General features: G+C 32.4%; 1 protein-coding gene across 15 annotated transcripts in view; it reads left to right on the top strand.

Moving 5' to 3' along the window:
• MIA2 (MIA SH3 domain ER export factor 2) overlaps positions 1 to 20485 on the top strand; it is an 81208-nt gene that overhangs the window by 32469 nt on the left and 28254 nt on the right. For 11 of the 15 annotated variants that reach the window (XR_006718918.2, XM_010967028.3, XM_045504288.2 and 8 more), the window contains 9 exons: positions 5878 to 5946; positions 7512 to 7538; positions 8121 to 8231; positions 8862 to 8933; positions 9467 to 9571; positions 13631 to 13753; positions 15499 to 15607; positions 17091 to 17137; positions 17888 to 17978. Coding sequence is in view for 14 of the 15 variants with exons in the window: in XM_010967028.3 (XP_010965330.2) it covers positions 5878 to 5946; positions 7512 to 7538; positions 8121 to 8231; positions 8862 to 8933; positions 9467 to 9571; positions 13631 to 13753; positions 15499 to 15607; positions 17091 to 17137; positions 17888 to 17978 (754 nt within the window). In the remaining variant the exon portion in view is untranslated. The remainder of the gene's footprint in view (positions 1 to 5877; positions 5947 to 7511; positions 7539 to 8120; positions 8232 to 8861; positions 8934 to 9466; positions 9572 to 13630; positions 13754 to 15498; positions 15608 to 17090; positions 17138 to 17887; positions 17979 to 20485) is intronic. The other 4 variants (XM_045504287.2, XM_045504291.2, XM_010967031.3 and 1 more) reach the window with 1 other exon arrangement.

Here is a 20485-nt window from a genome sequence, read left to right as displayed (position 1 = left end):
TCTGTATTTTGGATACAAGTCTTTGTTAGATACCTGCATTGCAAATATCTTCTTCCACTCTGTTTTGCCTTTTTATTTCAAATGGTGACTTGGTAAGCAGAAGTTCTTACTTTTAACATAGTCTTATTTATCCATCTTTTCTTTATGTTGACTGCTATTTGCTTCCTATGTAAAATTTTTTTTTTGGTCTACTCAAGAATATGAAGTTATTCTTCTGTGTTATCTTTTAGAAACTCTTTTGTTTTACTTTTTTCATTTAGTCTTTATATTAGTTTGCTGGGACTGCCATAACACAGTACCACAGACTGGGTAACTTAACACGGAAATTAATTTTTTTCACAGTTTTAGAAGCTCTTTAGTCCAGGGTCAAGGATGTACACAGCTGTACATCCATCACTACAATAATTTTTGAACATATTTTTTACCCCCAAAAGAAATACTGCACCCCTTAGCTGTTACTCTTTATGCAGTCTCTCCCACTCCCAAGCCATAGATGACTCACCTACTTTCTGTTTCTATAAGCTTGCCTACTCTGGATTCCATTTCATGTAAGTGGAATCATGCAGCCTGTGGTTCTTCATGACTAGCTTTTTAAACTTTGCATAATGTTTTCAGGAGTCATCCATGTTGTAGCATGTATCAGTACTTAATATCTTTTGTTTGCCAAATAATACTCCCTACCACAGTTGATATATCCATTTTTCAGTTGATGGACATTTGGATTATTGTACTTTTTATTATAAATGGTGCTGCTCTGGATTTTCTTGTACAGGTTTTTGTGTGGATATATGTTTTAAATGCTCTGGGTATTTGCCTAAGAGTAGAATTACTGGATCTATATTTAACTTTTTGGAAGAACTGCCAGACTGTTTTCACAATGATTGTGCTAGTTTATATTTCCACCAGCAGTTTGTGAGTGTTCCGTTTTCATATCCTTCCCAACACTTGGTATTATGTCTTTTTGATTATAGCTATCCTTGTGGGTGTGAAGTGTTGTCGCAGTGAAGTTTTAATTTGCATTTCCCTGATGGTCAGTGTTGTTGAACCTCTTTTCATGTGCTTATTGGCCATTTGTATATCTTTTTTGTAGAAATATCCACTCAGTTCCTTTGCCTATTTTTAAATTGTGTTATTTGTCTTTGTTACTGAGTTCTAGCTTTATATATCATAGATATGAGTCCCTTATCAGGTATATAATTTGCAAACATTTTTTCTCATTCTGTGGGTTGTCTCCTCACTTTTTTGGTGGTGTCTTTGAAGCATAAAAGTTTTAAATTTTGATGATTCAGTTTATCTAGTTTTTCTTTTGTTGGTTATGCTTTTGGTGTCATTTCTAAGAAACTGTTGCTTAAAACAAGGTCACAAAGATTTATGCCTATGTTTCCTTCTAACAGTTTTATAGGATTAGCTCTTATGTTTAGGTCTTTGGTCTATTTTGAATTAATTTTTGTATATTGTGCAAGGTAGTAAGGGTCCAGCTTCATTTTTGGCATGTGGATATCTAGTTGTCCCAGTACCATTTGTTGAAAGAATTTATCTTTCCCCATTGAATTGTCGTGACATCCTTGTCAAAAATCAACTTACCGTAATTGTGAGGGTTCATTTCTGGATTCTCAGCTGTATTTCATTCCTCTATATGTCTATCCTTAATGCCAGCACCACACTGTCTTGATTAGTGTAGCTTGGTAGTAAGGTTTGAAATTGGAAAATATGTGTTCTATAGCTTTTCAAGACAGTTCTGAGCTTTTTGCATTTTCTGTGATTTTATGATCAGCTTGCAATTTCTGCAAATAAATTAGCTGGGATTTGATAGGGCTTATGTTGGATCTGTAGGTCAATTTGGCGAGTATTGCCATCTTAACAGTATTAAGTTTTCTGACCCATAGATATGAGATGCTTTTCCATTTATTTAGGTCTTCTTTGTTTCAGTTTTGAGGTTTTCAGAGTATAAAGTTTGGACTTTTTTTTGTTAAATTTATTTCTAAGTATTTTATTCTTTTTGATGGTATTGCAAATGGAGTTGCTTTTTTTAAATTTTATTTTTGGTTTGCTCATTGCTGGTCGGGTGTTTATTCTCTTGTTTTTCTAAACATTTTTGGGACTTTTAGAAAGATCTGCTCTTTTATTTCTGATAATTATTTGTCCTTCTTTCTCTCTTTATCTTCTTAAAAGCCTTGACAGTGGTTTATCAGTTTTTTAGTGTTTCCAAAGAATAATCTTTTGGCCCAGTTGATTCTTTTTACTTTATTTGCTTTCAATTTCGTTACTTTATTACTTCTTTTTTTCACTTCTCTTTCGTTTATTTGCTCTTTGCTCACTTCTTGGGATGGGTACTTAAATCATTGAGTGTTTAGCCTTCTTTTGTAATTTCTGTATTGAAGTTATAATTTACTTGGGAAGTTTGGCTTTCATTAAAGTATCTCACCACTTTTGCTATGTCATGGTTTCCTGATATTCAGTGTAAAATATTTTTACAATTTTATTGTGATATCTTCTTTGAAGTATTGGTTATTTGTTAGCATATTTATTAATTTCTAACATGAGGATTTCCCAATAATTTGTTTGTTATTAAGCTTTAGCTTAATTTTACTTAATTATACTTAATTTAGAGAATATATTCTGTATAATTTCGGTCCTTTGTTGTTTGTTGATACTTATTTTCTGGCTTTACATAGTATTGATATTGGTACATGTTTCATATACAGTATATATGTATTATCCTTGTACCAATACCATTCCATTTTTTTTTACTAAAACTTTTTGTTATATAAATATAAAAATTAAATCACTTTTTAAAATTCATATTGTTTATTGGTTATTGTGAGAAATATGTTAACATTTCCCATTAAGATTTTGGATTTCTTTTTCTCTTTTTTTAGTTTTGTTAATTTTATGTATATTTAGGCTATGTTAGGTGCATACAGATTTAAAATTATTTTATCTTCCTAGTTAGAAATGAACCCTTTTATCATGAAACGCATTAATGAAATTAATATCATGAATTATTTCTAGTAATTCTTGACTTTTTGTGGTATATAGTGTTAACTACTTTAGTTTTCACTTAGTGAATATTTGCCTGATAGATCTTTTCCCACTATTTTACTTTCAACCTTTTTATATATGTATATTTAAGTTGTCTTTTTGGGAAATAGTATATAGTTGGGTTTTGCTTTTTTTAATCAGTCTAAAAAAACTTTTTATTTAGACTATTGAATTCATTTGCATTTAATGTAATTTCTAATTTATTAAGGTTCAAATCTATCATTTTAACTATTTATTTTCTGTTTGACCTGCTGTTCCATGTGCCTTCTCCTCTTCTCTTTTGTTTTCTTTTAGATTGAAATAGTTTTTTATTAATATCTTCTGTGTCAATGGGTTTATTAGTTATGGATTATTTTCTATTCTTTTAATGGTTACCTTAGAGATTTGCAACGTGTATCCTTAACTTATTAAAGTCTAATACAAATTTATGTGTTTACTACTTACTGGACAATGCAGAGATATTAGAATGCTTTAATTCCACTTGCATCCTTGCAGCCTTTGATCTAAGGGCCGTTGCACTATATTTTGATTTTATATTTATGTAACCCCCCAAATCATTTTGTTTTCCTTTGAAACAGTTAACAATCATTTGGATTTATCCACACATTTATTCTTTCTGTTGCTCTTCATTCTTTTACTTCCCTTCCAGCTTACATCTGGGATTATTTTTCTTCCTCCTAAAGAATAATAAATAGAAAGACCTTCTGGTCTTTTCTTTTCTGGAATAAGAAAACTGTTGATAAATTCTCTTAGCTTTTGCTAGTCTGGTAATGTCTTTATTTCTTCATTTTGTAGAATACTCTTATAGTAGTCTAAATTGGCAGTTATTTTCTTTAAGTGCTTTGGACATCTCATTTTACTTTTTTTTTTCTTGCCATGTTTGTGGGCTAAGTCAGCAATAAGTTTTGTTGAAATTTGATGATAGTATGTCTTTTTCAGGATCTTTTTTCTCTTTCAATTTTTAAAATTGAGGTATGATTTTATAGTAAAATGGAGAGTCTTAAATAAGCAGTTCCATTAGTTCTGACAAGTCTGTTCACCCATGAATCTGCCACTTCATCAATATATAAAATATTTCTATCACCCTTAAATTTCCCTGTGCTCATTTTCAGTCAGTCCCTTACCAGTACCCACTTTGTTTTTATCACTATACGTTAGTTTTTGTCTATTACAGAGTTTGTATAAATGAAATCATACTTCTGTGCTTGTCTGTTTTCATTTAGCATGATGTTTTTGAGATTCACTATGTTGTTGCATATATTAGTAGTTTTTCTTTTTACTTATAAATAAATTTGTGTTGTAGCAACCTAACGCAATTTAAAAAATCCATTTATCTCTTAATATGCTTATTTTCCAGCTTTTGACCTTTATGAATAGTTACTATGATCATTCTATCAGGCTTTTTTTTCTTTTGTGTGTGTGTGTATATATATGTTTTCATTTCTCTTTAGTAAATATCTGTATTAGAGTTGGTGAGTCATAGGGCAGATATTGTTTAACTTTATGAGAAACTATCTGGTTACTTTTATGATTTTCTCTTTGTCTTTTATTTTCAGCAGTGTTACTAGTTGTCTGGATATAGTGTTTTCTGTTTCTCATTCTTGAGGTTCATGATGTTCTGGAATCTGTGACTTAATGTCTTTCATTAGTTTTGGAACACTTTCGATCATTACTTTTTCAAATTGTTTTTGCCTTTTTTCCCCCTTCTCTTCCTGGGATTCTAAGTACTTATATTTTAGCTTTTTACTATATCCCATAATGTATCTATGTTCTTTTCTGGATTGTCCGTCTTTTTGTTCACACTTCATCCTGGATATTTTCTTCTGATGTAGCTTCCATTTTACTAATTCTCTTCATCTGAATCTTTTAAATCATCTATTGAAATCTTTTTTTCTTATTTTTTTAATTGAAGTATAGTTGGTTTATGATATTGTATTAATTTCTGATATACATATATATATATATATTTATATGTTCCTTTTGATATTCTTTTTTATTATAGGCTCTTAAAAGATACTGAATATAGTTCCCGGTGCTATACCGTAGGACTTTGTTGTTTATCTATTTTATTGTTTATCTGTTATTGTTTATCTATTTTAGTAGTTAGTATCTGCAAATCCCCGACTCCCAGTTTATCCCTCTAACCTCCCCTCCCGTAACCGTAAGTTTGTTTTCTGTGTCTGTGAGTTTGTTTCTCTTCTGTAAATAAGTTCATTTGTGTCATTTTTAAAAGATTCCCCATATAAGTGATACCATATGGTATTTTTTTTTTCTCTTTCTGGCTTATTTCACTTAAAATGATGATCTCTAAGGTCCATCCATGTTGCTGTGGATGGCATTATTTTATTCTTTTTTATGCATTGTGTGTGTGTGTGTGTGTGTGTGTGTACTGCAACTTCTTTATCCAGTCATCTGTTGATTGAGATCTTAATTTCATTATTACTTTTTTCAGTTCTAAAGTTTCATTGTGGCTCTTTTTATAGTTCTTTTTCTTTGGTTCAATATTGTCTTTTAGTTCTTCTTATATATTCAGCTTACTTATTTTACTGTCCAAAGGAGAAATCTGTTACCTACATCTTCCAAGAGTCTTTCTCTTGCTCATTTTTCCCCTTGCTTCTCAATCAAATCTTATTTTCTTGAGTGCTGGGTTATTTTATGTTGAGTGTCAGTAATATCATAACAAAAATTGTAGAGGTAAATTTGAAGCTGTGGATGATGTTCTCTTTCTTCAGTTAGGATTTACTGTTGCTTTTCATAGAATCAGTGGATTGTAGGGCATGTGTAGGTTGGAGTAAAATTTATAGAACTTTTACATGTAGTGTCGCTTTTTTTCAGTATGAAGGTTTAGAGTCATCTTTAAAGGATTCCAGCTTTGAGGAGTCAACAGAAGCACAATGTTTGGAGGTAAAAACAAATAGTGTAATTATAAAAGTTGGAGAAGGAATCTTACTAAATAACAAACTTTAAAAGTAATGTATCTTCTCAAAACTGTTTCAAAGGAAATGTGAAAGAGCATTTCTGGATGTTAAAATGTAAAGAAAAAGTTAAATATAGAAAATAGACTATTAGTAGTTAGCAAAAGATATCCTAAAAATTTGAGCTCTTGTTGATAACTTGTTTCGAATGAAGCATATTCAGTTCTCTGGAATCTAGGGCTATTAAATTGAAGCTCTTTATTCTTCATCCCTGGGAAATATATTGAGGTAACTATTCCTTTTTTGACTCAGTTTGCTCCAGGATGGAAAAATGGAATTCATTTTTGTAAATTTAGGAATAGTTGGTGACAAGAAGTTATGTAAATTGAGGCAGTACTTTCTTTTACTTCATCCCAGTATTTTAGGAGTTGACTAGAATTAGACCATAGATTTATGTTACACACAGTGGTTTGCTGCTAAATGTTTAACACTTGGTTCTCTAAGAAGCAGGGGCCCTTAGTTTTGCTGAGTTCTGTTGTGTAACTACTCCCACCAATTCCAAGGTACCAACGATGCCACTGAATGTGGAATTTGGAAGAGATAATGCATAGTTGGCTCTCCTGAGCCAGGTATGATTAGGCAAGTAGTAAGGAGGGACTGTGGTAATTTGTGATCGAGCTAAACTACAACAGATTAGGGTAAGTAATAGGTGTGCCTTACTACTGTTTAGAGATTGAAGCGTTGTAAAAAGCATATTCATTTTAAAATAGAAAATGAAGGACTTTGTGCCTTTGGTGTATGTGTTTATTAGTCAGTTCAGCTTGACAGTTCTCAATCACTGATGTCTGCAATCACCAGAAGCTTATGTATCATGATTCAGAATTTCCTAGTAGAGTCCAGAGATAGTTATAAATTGAATTCCAAATGATACTAATTTCTCAGTCTTCTCTTTCTTCATTTGTTACCTGTTAATATCCTCAAGAGCTTGTTGAAATTGTTTTATCTGTTGACCCTTTGTTTTAACTACTGTTCCAGTAGTAATTTATTGGATTGATTAAAATACAATTTTACAAGGAATTTGGTATACTAACAAAAGAGCAAAAACTGGAGAGCATAAACATTTTCTCAAGTTTTGTGGCATTGTGGATGAAATAAAACACACCGATTTATTTTCAGGCATTGAATTTACATAATCTGGCAGTAAAATTAGCTGAATTTTTACTTTAAAATGAACATTTTGCAAGTTTTTCTCTAATTTTAGTAATTTTTTGAAACATTTAATGTTTATTTTTAAGATTGGTAAACATAAATTAAACATAAACTATATTGTGATACAATTAAAAATTGATATTTGAATCTGTAGATAAAATCAAAACAACAAAGTAATTTGATTCAATTCAGAATTCATATAATCAGATAGTCAAATTTGAGTAAATATATATAAATAAGTTTTTTAACTACTATAATACAGTATGTACTTGTTCTGCTTTTGTTTTGGCCTGCATTAAATTCTTTGATTTTTTTCGGTTTGTTTATTTATTTTTTTTTGACAAGTTTGTTGAAGGATCACAAATACCGGAGGTATGTTTATTACAGTATTTGAAATCCAATTGGAATAATCCAATAACTAATCATTTTAAATTAAAAAGATCACAATCATTTAAAATGAAAAAGTCTTAATTTAGTGTAGAATATTATGAAGCAATCTTGATTGTTTTTTGAGTTTATTTTTTATTATGTCTTTAATGACATTAAATTAGATTTATTTATTTATTTTTTGGTAATGCTTTAGAGCAGAGGTTGGCAAACTAGACTCTGGGCTCGCCACCTGTCACTGTAAATAAAATTTTATTGAAACACAGCCATGCTCATTCATTTACGTGCTGTCTTTGCTTTCTCACTACATACACATACCCCTTGAATAGTTGGGACAGAGACTGCTTGGCCTACAAGCCTTAAATGTTTACTCTCTGCCTTTTTATGGAAAAAGTTTGCTGACAACTGCTAGAATTGCTATTATTTCGATGTTATAAAAATGAACAGATATACAAACTGGGACTTATTTAATATATATTTATTTGATTATATTCATCTGATTTATCTTAAATTCTGATTTATCAAAAATTCCTATGTCTGTCTTAAAAAGTTGGCTTCCTCTTTTAGGCAGTCTGTGAAAAGCTGCTCAAGTCCAAATCTGAACTTGAGGATGAAATTCATTTTCTAGAAAAACAGTTAGAAGAAGGGAAATCTAAACATTCGGAGCAAGATGAATTGGTAAGACTTTTATGTTTGAGGAAACTATAGGAAAAAGAAATTTATTGAGTTAAAAAATGATATGATATTAGTTAAACTATTAAATGCAGTGTAAAAAAAAAAAAATCCAAAGAATACTGACGGCTTTAAAGAGGAGAGTAAAATTTTCCAGATTCTCTAGCTCTTTTTGTTTGTTGGAGGTTATTACCATGTTACATTTCTTGCATGTTCTTATAAAAATTTGCTATTTGCACTATGAAAGTAGCTCACATAAATAACTTAACTTGCACAATCACATACGTAGTGGATTTTTTTTTAATTACTCATAAAGTGTGTTAAAAACATTTTAACTTTGTCATTCTGTTTTAAAATCCATCTTAAGGAAGACCTTGATGTGTGTGAGATTAGTAAGATATGATGCTAGTGGACTTCTTTTGAGCCTATATAATGTAAACATTATGAAATATTAAAGATGAGTTGAAATACTATTGTTATATAACTTTCATATGAAATTCTTTTAAGCAGATGGCTGAGAATTTTTCTTAATTTGAGTCCTTTTTGTGCAGTGTTAGTTATACCTAATATATTGGTATCTTGGAACCTGGAGGAGTCTGGTAAATACTTGTTAATTGACTGATACTGTCTTTTTAGATGGTGGATATTTCAAAAAGGATACAGTCCCTAGAAGAGGAGTCAAAGTCCCTCAAATCACAAGTTGCTGAAGTAAGTTGAATTGGTTTAATAGGTTTATTGGTTTTGAAAATCATTTACATTTGACTATCACTTTTATAATGATCGAATAAGTATAATATTAGAATTTAGATTTTTAAAAAAATACAGTATAGCTCAGGAAAGTTCATTTTTTCATTGGACAGGTATTTATTGAATTATTGCTGTGTACTGGTCATTGTTGAAGGTGATTGGTACTTAACATTGTAGACAAAATAGAAAAGCCCTCATGGAGTTTACATTCTGGTATGAGAGACAGACAGTAAAAAGTTAACAAAATTTGCTGCATAGTGCATAGAAGATTATGAGAGGTTAAATCATTTGTCTAAGGTCAAGTTAGTGGCAGAGCCAGGACTAGACCTTGATTCTAGGCCAGCCTTTTTTCTGCTAACAGCATGCTGCCTCTCCTGTTAATATAATATTTGGCATAGTTTTGACTTTAATTCCATGTTTTAGGGAGTGTGTGTAAAAAAGAGCTGTTGTATTAAACTAATTCTGATAATCTCATTCTGTTGTATTTTACTTAGGCCAAAACAACCTTCAAAATATTTCAAATGAATGAAGAACGACTTAAGATAGCTATAAAAGATGCTTTGAGTGAAAACTCCCAACTTCAGGAGAGCCAGAAACAGGTTTGTACTGTAAAGGGACTCTTCTGCTTGTGAATATGTAATTATGAATGTTTTGGGTGTACTCATAACTGACTCGTGCTAGGGGCAAGAGTAGGCTCTTTCTGGAGACCACGAGAGCAGTTCAGTCTCCCATGTATTCTGTGGCGTCTCTTTAGTATATGATACAAAGGTCTATACTCCTCGCACCCTCTTCCCCCATGAGTGGAAGTAACCCAGGGCATTCAGCATTTTGATAATCACAGCAAATAGCGTTTAGCACTAACTCCTCAAAGCCAGCCTGAAGGAGGGCAGAGAACACCTATGAGAGGTACTGCAGCTGTGGGTGTGGGGCCTAAGGACAGAAGCAGCTGTGATGACAGATCTAATGAGGATTTAATTTAACTTATACCCTCTTCCTCTCCCACACATGTAGAACAGTCACACACCCATAGATGTTTCTTCTCTCACTGTTCTCCCAATACAGTTAGAATTTTTCAGTGGGAAGAATTATCAGTGATTGCATCATTTATGATTTTACAAATATTACAGCCAAGTCACGTGATGTGCTCTGAATACATACTCTGTTTGACCCCATGTTTTATTTGCCCTAGAGTTAATAATTGTCTCATTTCCTTTATATCTATCTGTGATTCATCTTTATACTCTTCTAGGGATTATGTAAGTATTTTATTTATGTGTTCAGATGCTTTGGGTGATCTGCCAATTTCATTTTTGTCTTGAAGCAGTTCTTCCTGGAGTCTTCATCCTCTTGGTCCAGTAGGAACTTGTTCTCTAGGTCTGTTGTCCTCTGTTGTCCTAAGATTTCACTTCACTCCATCCTTCTCCTTGTCCTTCTGTGTTGGATCTTCTATTTCCTGTCCTAGACAATGGAGAAAAGGCAGTCCCTTCAGCAAGTGGTGTTGGGAAAGGTGGGCAGCTGCATGTAAATCAGTGAGGAATACTCCCTCACACCATTCACAAAAATAAACTCAAAATAGCTGAAAGACTTAAACATAAGAAAGACACTATATCCTGTGTCCAAGCTGTGCTCTTATGTGGGTAATTCCCATGATTAGCTTCTTGAGAAAGGTAGAGAAGGTAACTTCTAAAAAACTGGCATACCTTAGAATGTCTTCGCTTATACTTACTGACATTTTGGTTGGGTATCTTCTGTGTTGAAAAATTTTTCTCGAAATTTTGACATTATTGCTTTATTGTCTTCGTTTTCTGGTATTGGTTTTGCAAAGTCAAATGCTGTTTGGATTACTGAACCCTTTTTGTGATCTACTCTTCTTTCTTTATCTTTACACTTCTGTATCTTTCACTTTCATTGTTTCCAGTTCTCTGAAATTCCATGGTGATGTGCCTTAGTGTGCCATACATTTCTTGGCTACTCTCAGTTTGGAAACTCCTGCTGTTGATTTAGTTCTGGGAAATTTACTTGAATTATTTTATACTTTTTGGGATATATCTTCTATGATACATGTAATTATTTAAAAATGTCCTTTTTGGTTACTTTGTCTCTGTGGAGCTTTTGTTCACTTATTCTCTGATATTTTTCACTTATAAGAGTTTTTGTTTTCTTTTGCTTATGCCTTTTTCTGGTTTGATGGATTCAGTATCTGTCTTTGCTGAGGATATTATTTTTTCTTTTTTTGAAGTGTTTTTCAGATCTTTGAGTTGTCTTGTTTCCTTTGAGTTCCTTTATTTTCTGTTTTGGCTTTTGTATTTTATGTAAGAGTTTCTTTTTTCAGATGTTTGGTGATTCATGGGTGTCTGCTCATTAATAGTGAAACTCTCCAAATCTAATTGGAAGCTTTGTGTGTGTTTCTCCTGGGCCCTTCTATGGGGTAATCTGGCTAGAGTGTTTCATTGGAGGATCCCCAGTTGTTGGTATCCAAAGACCACCTCCCACAGGTGTGACTCCTCCATAGTTCCCATTTGTGGGGTATAAGCCTGTTTGCCAGCATCTAGGACAGCAGCTTAGTGAGGTGGTGGTGGGCTGGTATCTCACTACTCAGTAAGTCAGCTTTCAGTTAATGCTTTTGCGTTTTCAGTATGTTACTCCCACCTTCACCTGGTTCAGATGTCCCCGAGTTTTAGGTTCCAGCTCTCCAGAGAACAACCCTCTAGGCTTTTGACAGATGTGTATGTATGTGTGTAAGTATGTGTTTGTGCATGTGCATGTGAAAGACAGTGGGGTGTGGCGGAGGAAGTGGTGGACCGAGAATTAGAATGTGTGTGTGTATGTACGTACAAGGAGAACATGGGAGATTTTCTAACTGCTTTTCATGCAGACTTTTGGGCATTCCTCCTCTTTTCATTCCACTTATAACCCAGTGCTTCTGCCTCTAAATTCTGAGTCTTTCTGGGTTGTATCCAATCAAGCTGCTTTTAGACTTTCCTGTCTTCCACCTTAGATTTTAGTTCTATGTAGTCTTTTACTATGTTTCCGTCTCTTTCAACTTTCCATTTCTGGAGTTATCTTATTCTTCATCACCTGTTCTCTTTTTCCTTATGGGTTTATGCTTTTTTCTCCTAAACCTCTTTTCTGTCATCTTAGTAGATTTCAGGAGAAAGTGGTAAGTCCTGTGTTAAATTTGCTGTGTTATAATCAAAAGTCATCTTTTCTAAAAATTTAGCCCCAACCCCTCTCCCACCTCCCCCACCAAAAGGATTGTAATGAAAAATAAATAAACGAGGAACAAAAATCAATTAGGATTTTCTCTATTAGTGAAATTAATTGAACTTTGGATGTGACATAGACTTTAAAATTTAAAATTTTAAAATTTTCTGTGTAAATCTTCATTTTATATTTTACCTATGATACCTAAACAATAAAGATATTTGTTTTTGTTTGTGAAAAAAAGTGGACCTTTCTACTTTGGAAAAATTTCACATAGATTGTCTTAACTCTTTTATAGCTGCTTTCATCTAACTCTTTTTTAATCACCAAAGTCCTTGAAACAAACTGTTCTGTATTCACTGATTCCATGTTCTCATACACTCTTACATTAACCTTAAAAAACGGCTTGCTCTGTATGCAGTCTCTGTAGTAACTCACGAGAGACCACCTAATCACCAGATGCAAAATTTCTTCAGTTCCCATTTATTTTTATCTGTTGGTGTCATCTTATACATTAATGGAAAAGGATTAGTTTTTTCTTGTGCTAAGGAATATGCTGATGAAGTCTGAGTTTTGCAGAGAAACCCAGTAATTGCTATTTGATAGAATAGTGTTTTAAGACTTTAAATTTGGCCTTTTTTTTCATATTTGTATGGCTCAATTTTTTTTATGAATTGCTTGCTCATTCGTTTGTTTTGTTGTTGTTGGTTTTTTTTTTGGCCCCTAATTGACTTCTAAGAGCTCTTTGTATGTTAATTGATTGATACTGTCTTTTTATATGGTGGATATAAGAATTCCTTTCTAGGAATCTTTTTTAAAATTTTATTTGTAATTTTTTGATTTATAAAGCTTTTAAGCATTATTTAGTTAAGTCTATATTTTATAATGATCTGTATATTTTGTGTCATGTTCAGAAAGTCTTTCATCTCCTGTGAAAGTATATATAGTGAAAGATTGTTTATGTAGAATTTGATCTGTGCCAGATTAATGGTATTTCTGAAGATTAGTTATTTTAACTACAAAACAGCACATGACTAAAAAATAAATTTTAATGTAAGGTATGGCATTTTATGTGGAGTATAAGAAATGGTAAGGAGTGGCTGAATCTAATGATATGTTTGTTTCAGAAAGCTTTTTATTTGATGTAAACTTGTTATGTTACTCAGTTGAAGAATATTTGCGTCTGTTATTTTACATTACCCCTGTTTTGAAAGTTCTTTGAAAACCGGAGGCCTTCCTTCCTTCTTTCACTTCCTTCCCTTCTTTCCTCGTTCCATTCATCTGTCCCCCTCTCTCTTCTTTCCTCCCTTCCTTTTTCTCTCTCCCTTCTCAGGGACACGTTGCGTTGTATGATATTTATTAGTGATACACCTAGATACATAAATAAGTGCCTCTACACATAAGTATGATAAGATAATATGAGTTGCTTTTCTTTTTCTGGGTTTGAATTTTAGCTTTTACAAGAAGCTGAAGAATGGAGAGAACAAGTGAGTGAACTTAATAAACAGAAAGTAACACTCGAAGACTCCAAAGTACACATGGAACAAATTCTGTGTGATAAAGAAAATCAGATTAAGGTAAATTCCCCTGCTGGTTTGTGACTGAGTCAGCCAGAATTTTATGCTAATTCTTAAATTTGAAAATTTTTGTTTTTAGCAATTTTTATTTTGATAATTTATTTGGCCACATTTGAGGAGGTGTCCTTTTTGGCATATGTTCCAGTTTGTACCAGGGTTGTTATCCTTGCTGCCAAATGCTCCTTGAAGACTTACAGATTTGTAGCATATATACATATCTACATTCTGCATGTCCTTCCCCATCCCCCTTCCCCTCCCAACCCTGTATTTCAGCCTAGGTATTTAATGAAGCAAGACAAGAGATTGAGGGGAGAGGGATATAGGTCAGTGGTAGAGCACATGCTTAGCATGCGCAGGGTCCTGGGTTCAGTCCTCAGTACTTCCATTAAAAAAAAAAGAAGAGGTTGGAAGGAATTTTAGAAATTAGATTAATGAAATTATATGTATTGACTGACTATCTTTAATACCTAGACTAACTGGTATATGTACTTTCACAGAGATGAGTACTTTGTAAAACGTAAACCTAATTGAAATTTGACTCCACTAGGAATAAAATAATTGGTGTAACTGTTAGGATTTGTTGACTTTATCCTACTCCCTATCTCTCCCTCCTACCACTTTTTCCTGCCTACTCTTTGAAATCTTATGCAGTCAAGCTGCAGACAGATACTCAGATGTGAGTAATGAGTGATAAGAGGTAAAGCTAACATTCCGTAGTCTGCACAGAGAAGTAGACATTGTCATCTTGAAAGCTATACATTTATGCTATTTACGTTGCTACTAAGAATATTTTCAAGATTCCATCTTCAGGAGTTATATTCATAATTTGCATATTGTTTTATTTTTTTCCCTAAACTCACTCTGTTAGAGGACTTGTGACTCTTCCTAACAGAATAAGAACTCAAAGCTGTAGGCCATGATATTTGTGCCTGGAACTCTCAAGAGGGAGGAGATCGAAGGGTAGAAATTGTAGAGCAGGGTTTTTAGGTGGGTCCTTCCACAGAAATACTGGAATAGTCTATTTTATTCTCTATAGTGTTTGAAAATCTTCCTTTATTCAAGAAAATTCCAAAAGTTTGTTGGAAAACCTCTAATGTTCCAGTTCAGATTCTTTTTTATGACATTTTTTCCCTTATGTCAGTTAAGTGCCTCATCTAGTTGTTTACTTGAATAAGTTGAACCAGAAATCTGATCTTTTCATATGGCATTTATCTCAGTTGTGGGTATGTGTGACTTCATGTAAAATTTACTCTAATGTTGAGGGGAGAGTATAGCTCAGTAGCAATATAGCTCATGCTTAGCATGCATGAGGTCCTGGGTTCAGTCCTCAGTACCTCCATTAAAAATAAATAAATAGATAAATAAATAGGTAAACCTAATTATCCCTTCCCCCCACCCCACCAAATTTACTCTCATGTTAATACCACTTATCTGTGGCAAGTGAGAAATATTATATAAGAAAATGTTTTGTTACTTTATAGTCATGTGATACATTTAGCAAAAATGGGCCGTTATCAAGTATTTTATTTGCTTTAGGAATACCCAGTTTTGGTTTTTTAACTTGAAAAGTTTAATAGTCAGTAATTGTTTGTTTTCCAGAGTATTTACATAGCTTATGCCAGGTGGAGAATGAGAACTCATGTACTGTTATCTATGTGGACTGATTTTTGAACTACAGAAGTTGTAAAGCCATTAGAACAAGTCATTACCTTCTCTCTTTTTTTCCCCCTTTGCTAAATGTCAAGTCTCTGACTGAGCGCTTGCTAAAGATGAAAGACTGGGCTGCAGTACTTGGAGAAGACATAACTCATGATGATAACTTGGAATTGGAACTGAAGAGTGATTCAGAAAATGGTGCGCACTTAGGGATTACGTCGTGACTCACACTCTTGCTAAAAATGATGCCTGGCTCTTGTGCTTCCTTTTAGTTCCCCATGTGCACCACATTCTTTATACACTTGTGTGATATTCTGTCCCTCTCTCACTGTCCCTTTTAGTTAAGTTTCATCTGTAATACCACCTTTTCAGTTGAATCTTTCTCCAACCCCTCAGACAGACCTACAGCCTCCCTCCCTTTTATTGGCTGTACATATGTATCTTCATTACGGTGGTCTTCACACTGCATCATAATCATTTTCATGCCTGTTTTCCCCTGTACTGTAAGGTACTCAGGTGGATGGGTGAGTAGTTTAAAAATGAGTGTTATATAAGTGAATGCCTCAGGATACTTTTTTTTGCTTTGGTTAGATGGTTCAGATAATCACAGTACTTTAATCTTGGCCATCCCAAATTCTTACTGCCATTGCTGGTTGCAGTCTGGAAGCTCAGGCAAAGGTTAGACTCACTATAGCCACTTAGTGTATTTTCCAGCCAATTTCTTAAAAATGGAACATCTTGTTTTGACATAATTATGGACTCATAGAAGTTGTAAAAGCCGTAAAGAGAAGTCTTATGTATCTTTCATCCAGTTTCCCCCAGCTTTAGTTCTCGTGACTTCTGTGTGCTTTCTCTTTTCTCTCCCTCCATCCTCTGTATAATTAATAAATTTATTAGGGAGAAGGTGAGATTTTTAAAAGATTTCCTTTAATGATAGCATGAATGTGTTAGAAGAAAAGTACATTCCAAAGTAAATACATATAGTTCTGTTTATACTTTTTCACTTCTGCTTTATCTCATAAGAAATAATTTTTTCTTTTCTTAATGTTTTTTTTAATTCTTATTTTTTATTGACATGTAGTTTATTTACAATGTTAGTTTCAGGTGTACAACAAAGCAGTTCAGGTGTGTGTATATGTATACACACACACACACACACACACACACATATATTTTTCAGATTCTCTTCCATTATAGCTCATTACAAGAAATTAAATGTAGTTCTCTGTGTGATATAGTAGGTCCTTGTTGTTTATCTGTTTTATACATAGTAATGAGTATCGGAAATAATTCTTTTTCTAAAGAGAAAACTCCTGCTTGTTGAATGTTATTTTAATTTGAAGTATAATTCCACTTATATTTTGTATGCTGAAGGATTCTAAGACTAATTGAGACTGTGGGCTGTATTTAAGTGAATACCAAATCCTTGCTATAACCCTGTTCTTAGAGTAGGGTAAAGAACCTTGTTAGATAATACTGTGGTACTTCCAGTGCTTTCTTTGTTTAGTTTCTGCTTCCTGAGGGCAGGTCCAAGACCGTTGTGCCTTATATTGAATTCTTTATTGTAGCAAGAAGAAGGATTATAAGGCTCTGGCTGAGTGAACTGATAAAATCATTTGAATGTATGTTGTGGCATCGCATTATTTTCTCAACTTATTATTGTTTCTGTTTTTCACTATAGATAATCAACCAAAAGGAGCTTTGAGGAAACTGATTCATGCTGCTAAGGTTTGTATTGCCACATAAAACATAAAGAATATAGAGAAAGAAATAGAACGTGGATTAAATCCATATGTCCTAGTAACCGTTTTAAAAGTCTATTTTATAGTTACCATGTAAGTGATCAGAATTTTTAGAAATGATCAGAATTTTCTTCATTTGCTTTTTTCTTTTTATAATAACTAGAAATTTATATTGTTAATTTTTAGAATTTCTTATAATAATTTTCAAAATGTGCACTCATTTGTTTGGGTAAAGAGTATATTTTAAATGTTTAGTGTATTTTCTCCCATACTTCCCTGTATGAGCATTCTTCATCCTCTGGTCTCAGTATTTTCTGATCGCCTATTGCCTCATACCGTGTTTCGAGAAGTGAATACTAGATTCATTTTCTTGTGTTTTGTCTCCTCTCTTTTTCATCCTAATAGTGGTATCCTATCTTTATTGATCTGTGTGATGGCTTGGTAATGTAGTTTGAAGGTTGCCTTAATCAGAACTTAGGTGCTGAAAGCAAATAGCTACTGTTTAAGCATCTGTCACTGATCCTCTCTGTTCTTCTTCTGAGAGTTACAACTATTGATGACTTTGCTAACTTTCCAGGACGGAAGCTGCATTGTTGGTGTATGTAGTCTAGCTGGTAATTTCATCAAAATGATAAAAGAGCTTCAAAAGTTTGGGATGGTATATTGAGTTTTTTTTTGTGTGTGTTATAATTGATTAATGTTACTATTTTTCCTTCTTCTTCTCCCTTCTTTGAAGTTAAATGCTTCTTTAAAAACTCTGGAAGGAGAAAGAAACCAAATTTATACTCAGTTATCAGAGGTGGATAAAGCAAAAGAAGAGCTTACAGGTAGGTAATCTACATACTTATGAAGTTTTTCTAAATAAATACATCTCTTTATAGAGAATGGTAGCATTAATTGAATCAATTGGGAGATACAATTAGATTTAAAAAAATTTCTACTTTTGTTGGTTATTTGTGGAAACTTAGTCCTGAGTTTTCATTATTGTTTGTAAAGTCATCATTTTCTCCATATTTATATAAAATTAAAATAATGGCATTATTTAAAAAAATGGTAAAACTATACTTTAAATTTCAGTGTCATAGGTGTGGTATGGTTTTAGATATTAAAATGTAGCAAGTTAAAACTCTTAATTAAACCTGTGTTAATTGTAAAATTGATTTTTAGTACTGCTATACTTTATAGATCCTTTTACAGTATAGTTTTCTTCTTTAATGTACATGAATAGCATATTAGCATCATATAAGAGTGAAGGAGCAATGTTAGACCTGTAGAACTGAAGTGTTTTTTCATTGAAAACATTTTTACTTATTTTGGTGGTAGTGGTTTTTTTTTTGAAGTAAACAAATTCTGTTAGTTATGTTTGAAATTTTTTTAACTTGATATAAGTAACATTCCATTTTTTAAAAATTTCACTGTAACTGTTAGCATAAAAAAATAATGGAAGGACATTCTTAAATATCAACAATGACTCTCTTTGAATATGGGATTATGAACAGATTTCTGTTTTCTCTTTACTTATCTCTATTCCCAAAAATTTCTACAATAAGTGAACTGTATAATAAAACATTTTTGGAAAGATTGAACCACCAGAGATACAGATAATTTAAAAAATTGTCATATCCCTATTCACATGATGTTGGTAATTGGATTATTTTTGGATTCTGAAAAACATTAATATTAACTTTAAAAAGTTTTGCTGTATGTAAAACATAGTACCAAAAGCCAAAATTTTCAGGAGGAAAAGATACAGATATGCCTGTTTTTAAGGAGCTGTATTTGAGTACATTAACAGACTCGTAGTGAAAAATTGTGTACTAAGTGCTATAATAGCAAGGAATTTGCTCACCAGTTACCCCATCGCTTAATAGAGTTTCTTGGCAAATCTCTATTAGTTTCTAAAATTAGCATTTGGAGATTTTGTGTTTGTCTGTACCCTTCTTCCAAATCTAACTTTCTTTTTTTAATGTGTCAGGAAAGATACATTTCTGTAATTGATACTCCGTTTATAACAGGAAGGTTTTCTTCTAAACTGTTTCTCCTCTCATTTGGCCCTTTTTGGTAATCACTTACAGTGCTCTTTTAAGAGGATTTGAAACCAAATAGTTAAGGTAGAAGTACAAAGATATAATGAAGATTTAAGTGTGGTTTATTTATTTATTTTTTAAATAGAGATAATCCAATTAAACATTTTTAAAATTAAAGTGTAGTTGATTTACAGTGTTGTGTTAGTTTCTGGATACAGCATAGTGATTCAGTTATATATGTATATATTTTTCGTATTCTTTTTCATTATAAGTTATTACAAGTTGTTGAATATAGTTCCCTGTACTATACAGTAGGACCTTGTTGTTTATCTATTTTATATATAGTAGTTTGGAAGTGAGGGAGGGATAAATTAGGATTTGGGGATTAGCAGATACAAACTACTATATATAAAATAGATGATCCAATTTTAATAGAGACAATACTCAACATTATTGTCTGTTAAGTGACTTAACAGTGGCTTGTTAGGAATTAAGACTTAGCAATGGCAATGGCTAAAAGCCTAGGTCAACAGACTTAACAGATGTAGATTTAAAAATTTCTATTTTTAATAGACAGATGTGGACAATTTTCTGCACACTTATTTAATGTTAATGTATTTACCTAAACTATCATTTTGGTGTGTACATTTTTAATAGGTGTTTTAGAATAATTATATACTATTACATATAATTAATAATATTTTAATACTTGTTAGTATGATTTTGAAGCTGCCCTCTTTAGGCAGAGTGAATTTTGACTTGTATTAAGATATGTGGTAGTGATTCATACACATGTTGTAGGTGATGGCACCCCAGTCTTAAAGGAGTTAGGTTATGTTGGAAGAGAAATGAGGTTTTAAAAACAGTTGGTGCACAAACTATTATGTATGAAGTAAGCTACAAGTAAATATTATACAACACAGGGAGTATGGCCAATATTTTGTAATAACTATAGATGGCGTATAACCTTTAAAAATTGCAAATCACTGTACTGTACACCTGTAACTTACATTGTACATCAACTATACTTTGATAAAAAAATTAAAACAATATAGTTGATGCACTAATTATAAAATATAAACAGTTACTGTTTAGAATTGTTTATTTTAGTTTCTACAGATGATTCTTTTAGGTGGCTTAGCAGTTGAAGCAAACCTAAAATTGATATTTTTCTCTTCAGTCTTGATCTGGCTTAAGCTAGCAGGACTTTGGAACATTTGTTATCAGAAGATCTAAATTCCTAGCTTGATTTATAGCATAATATCAAAATTTTGGCTTAAAAGGGGCTGAATTTATGTATTAGCAGA

The sequence above is a fragment of the Camelus bactrianus genome, chromosome 6 (assembly GCF_048773025.1).
Source record: "Camelus bactrianus isolate YW-2024 breed Bactrian camel chromosome 6, ASM4877302v1, whole genome shotgun sequence".
In the NCBI taxonomy this organism is placed as follows: domain Eukaryota; kingdom Metazoa; phylum Chordata; class Mammalia; order Artiodactyla; family Camelidae; genus Camelus; species Camelus bactrianus.
This window is presented reverse-complemented; position numbering and strand designations above follow the sequence as displayed.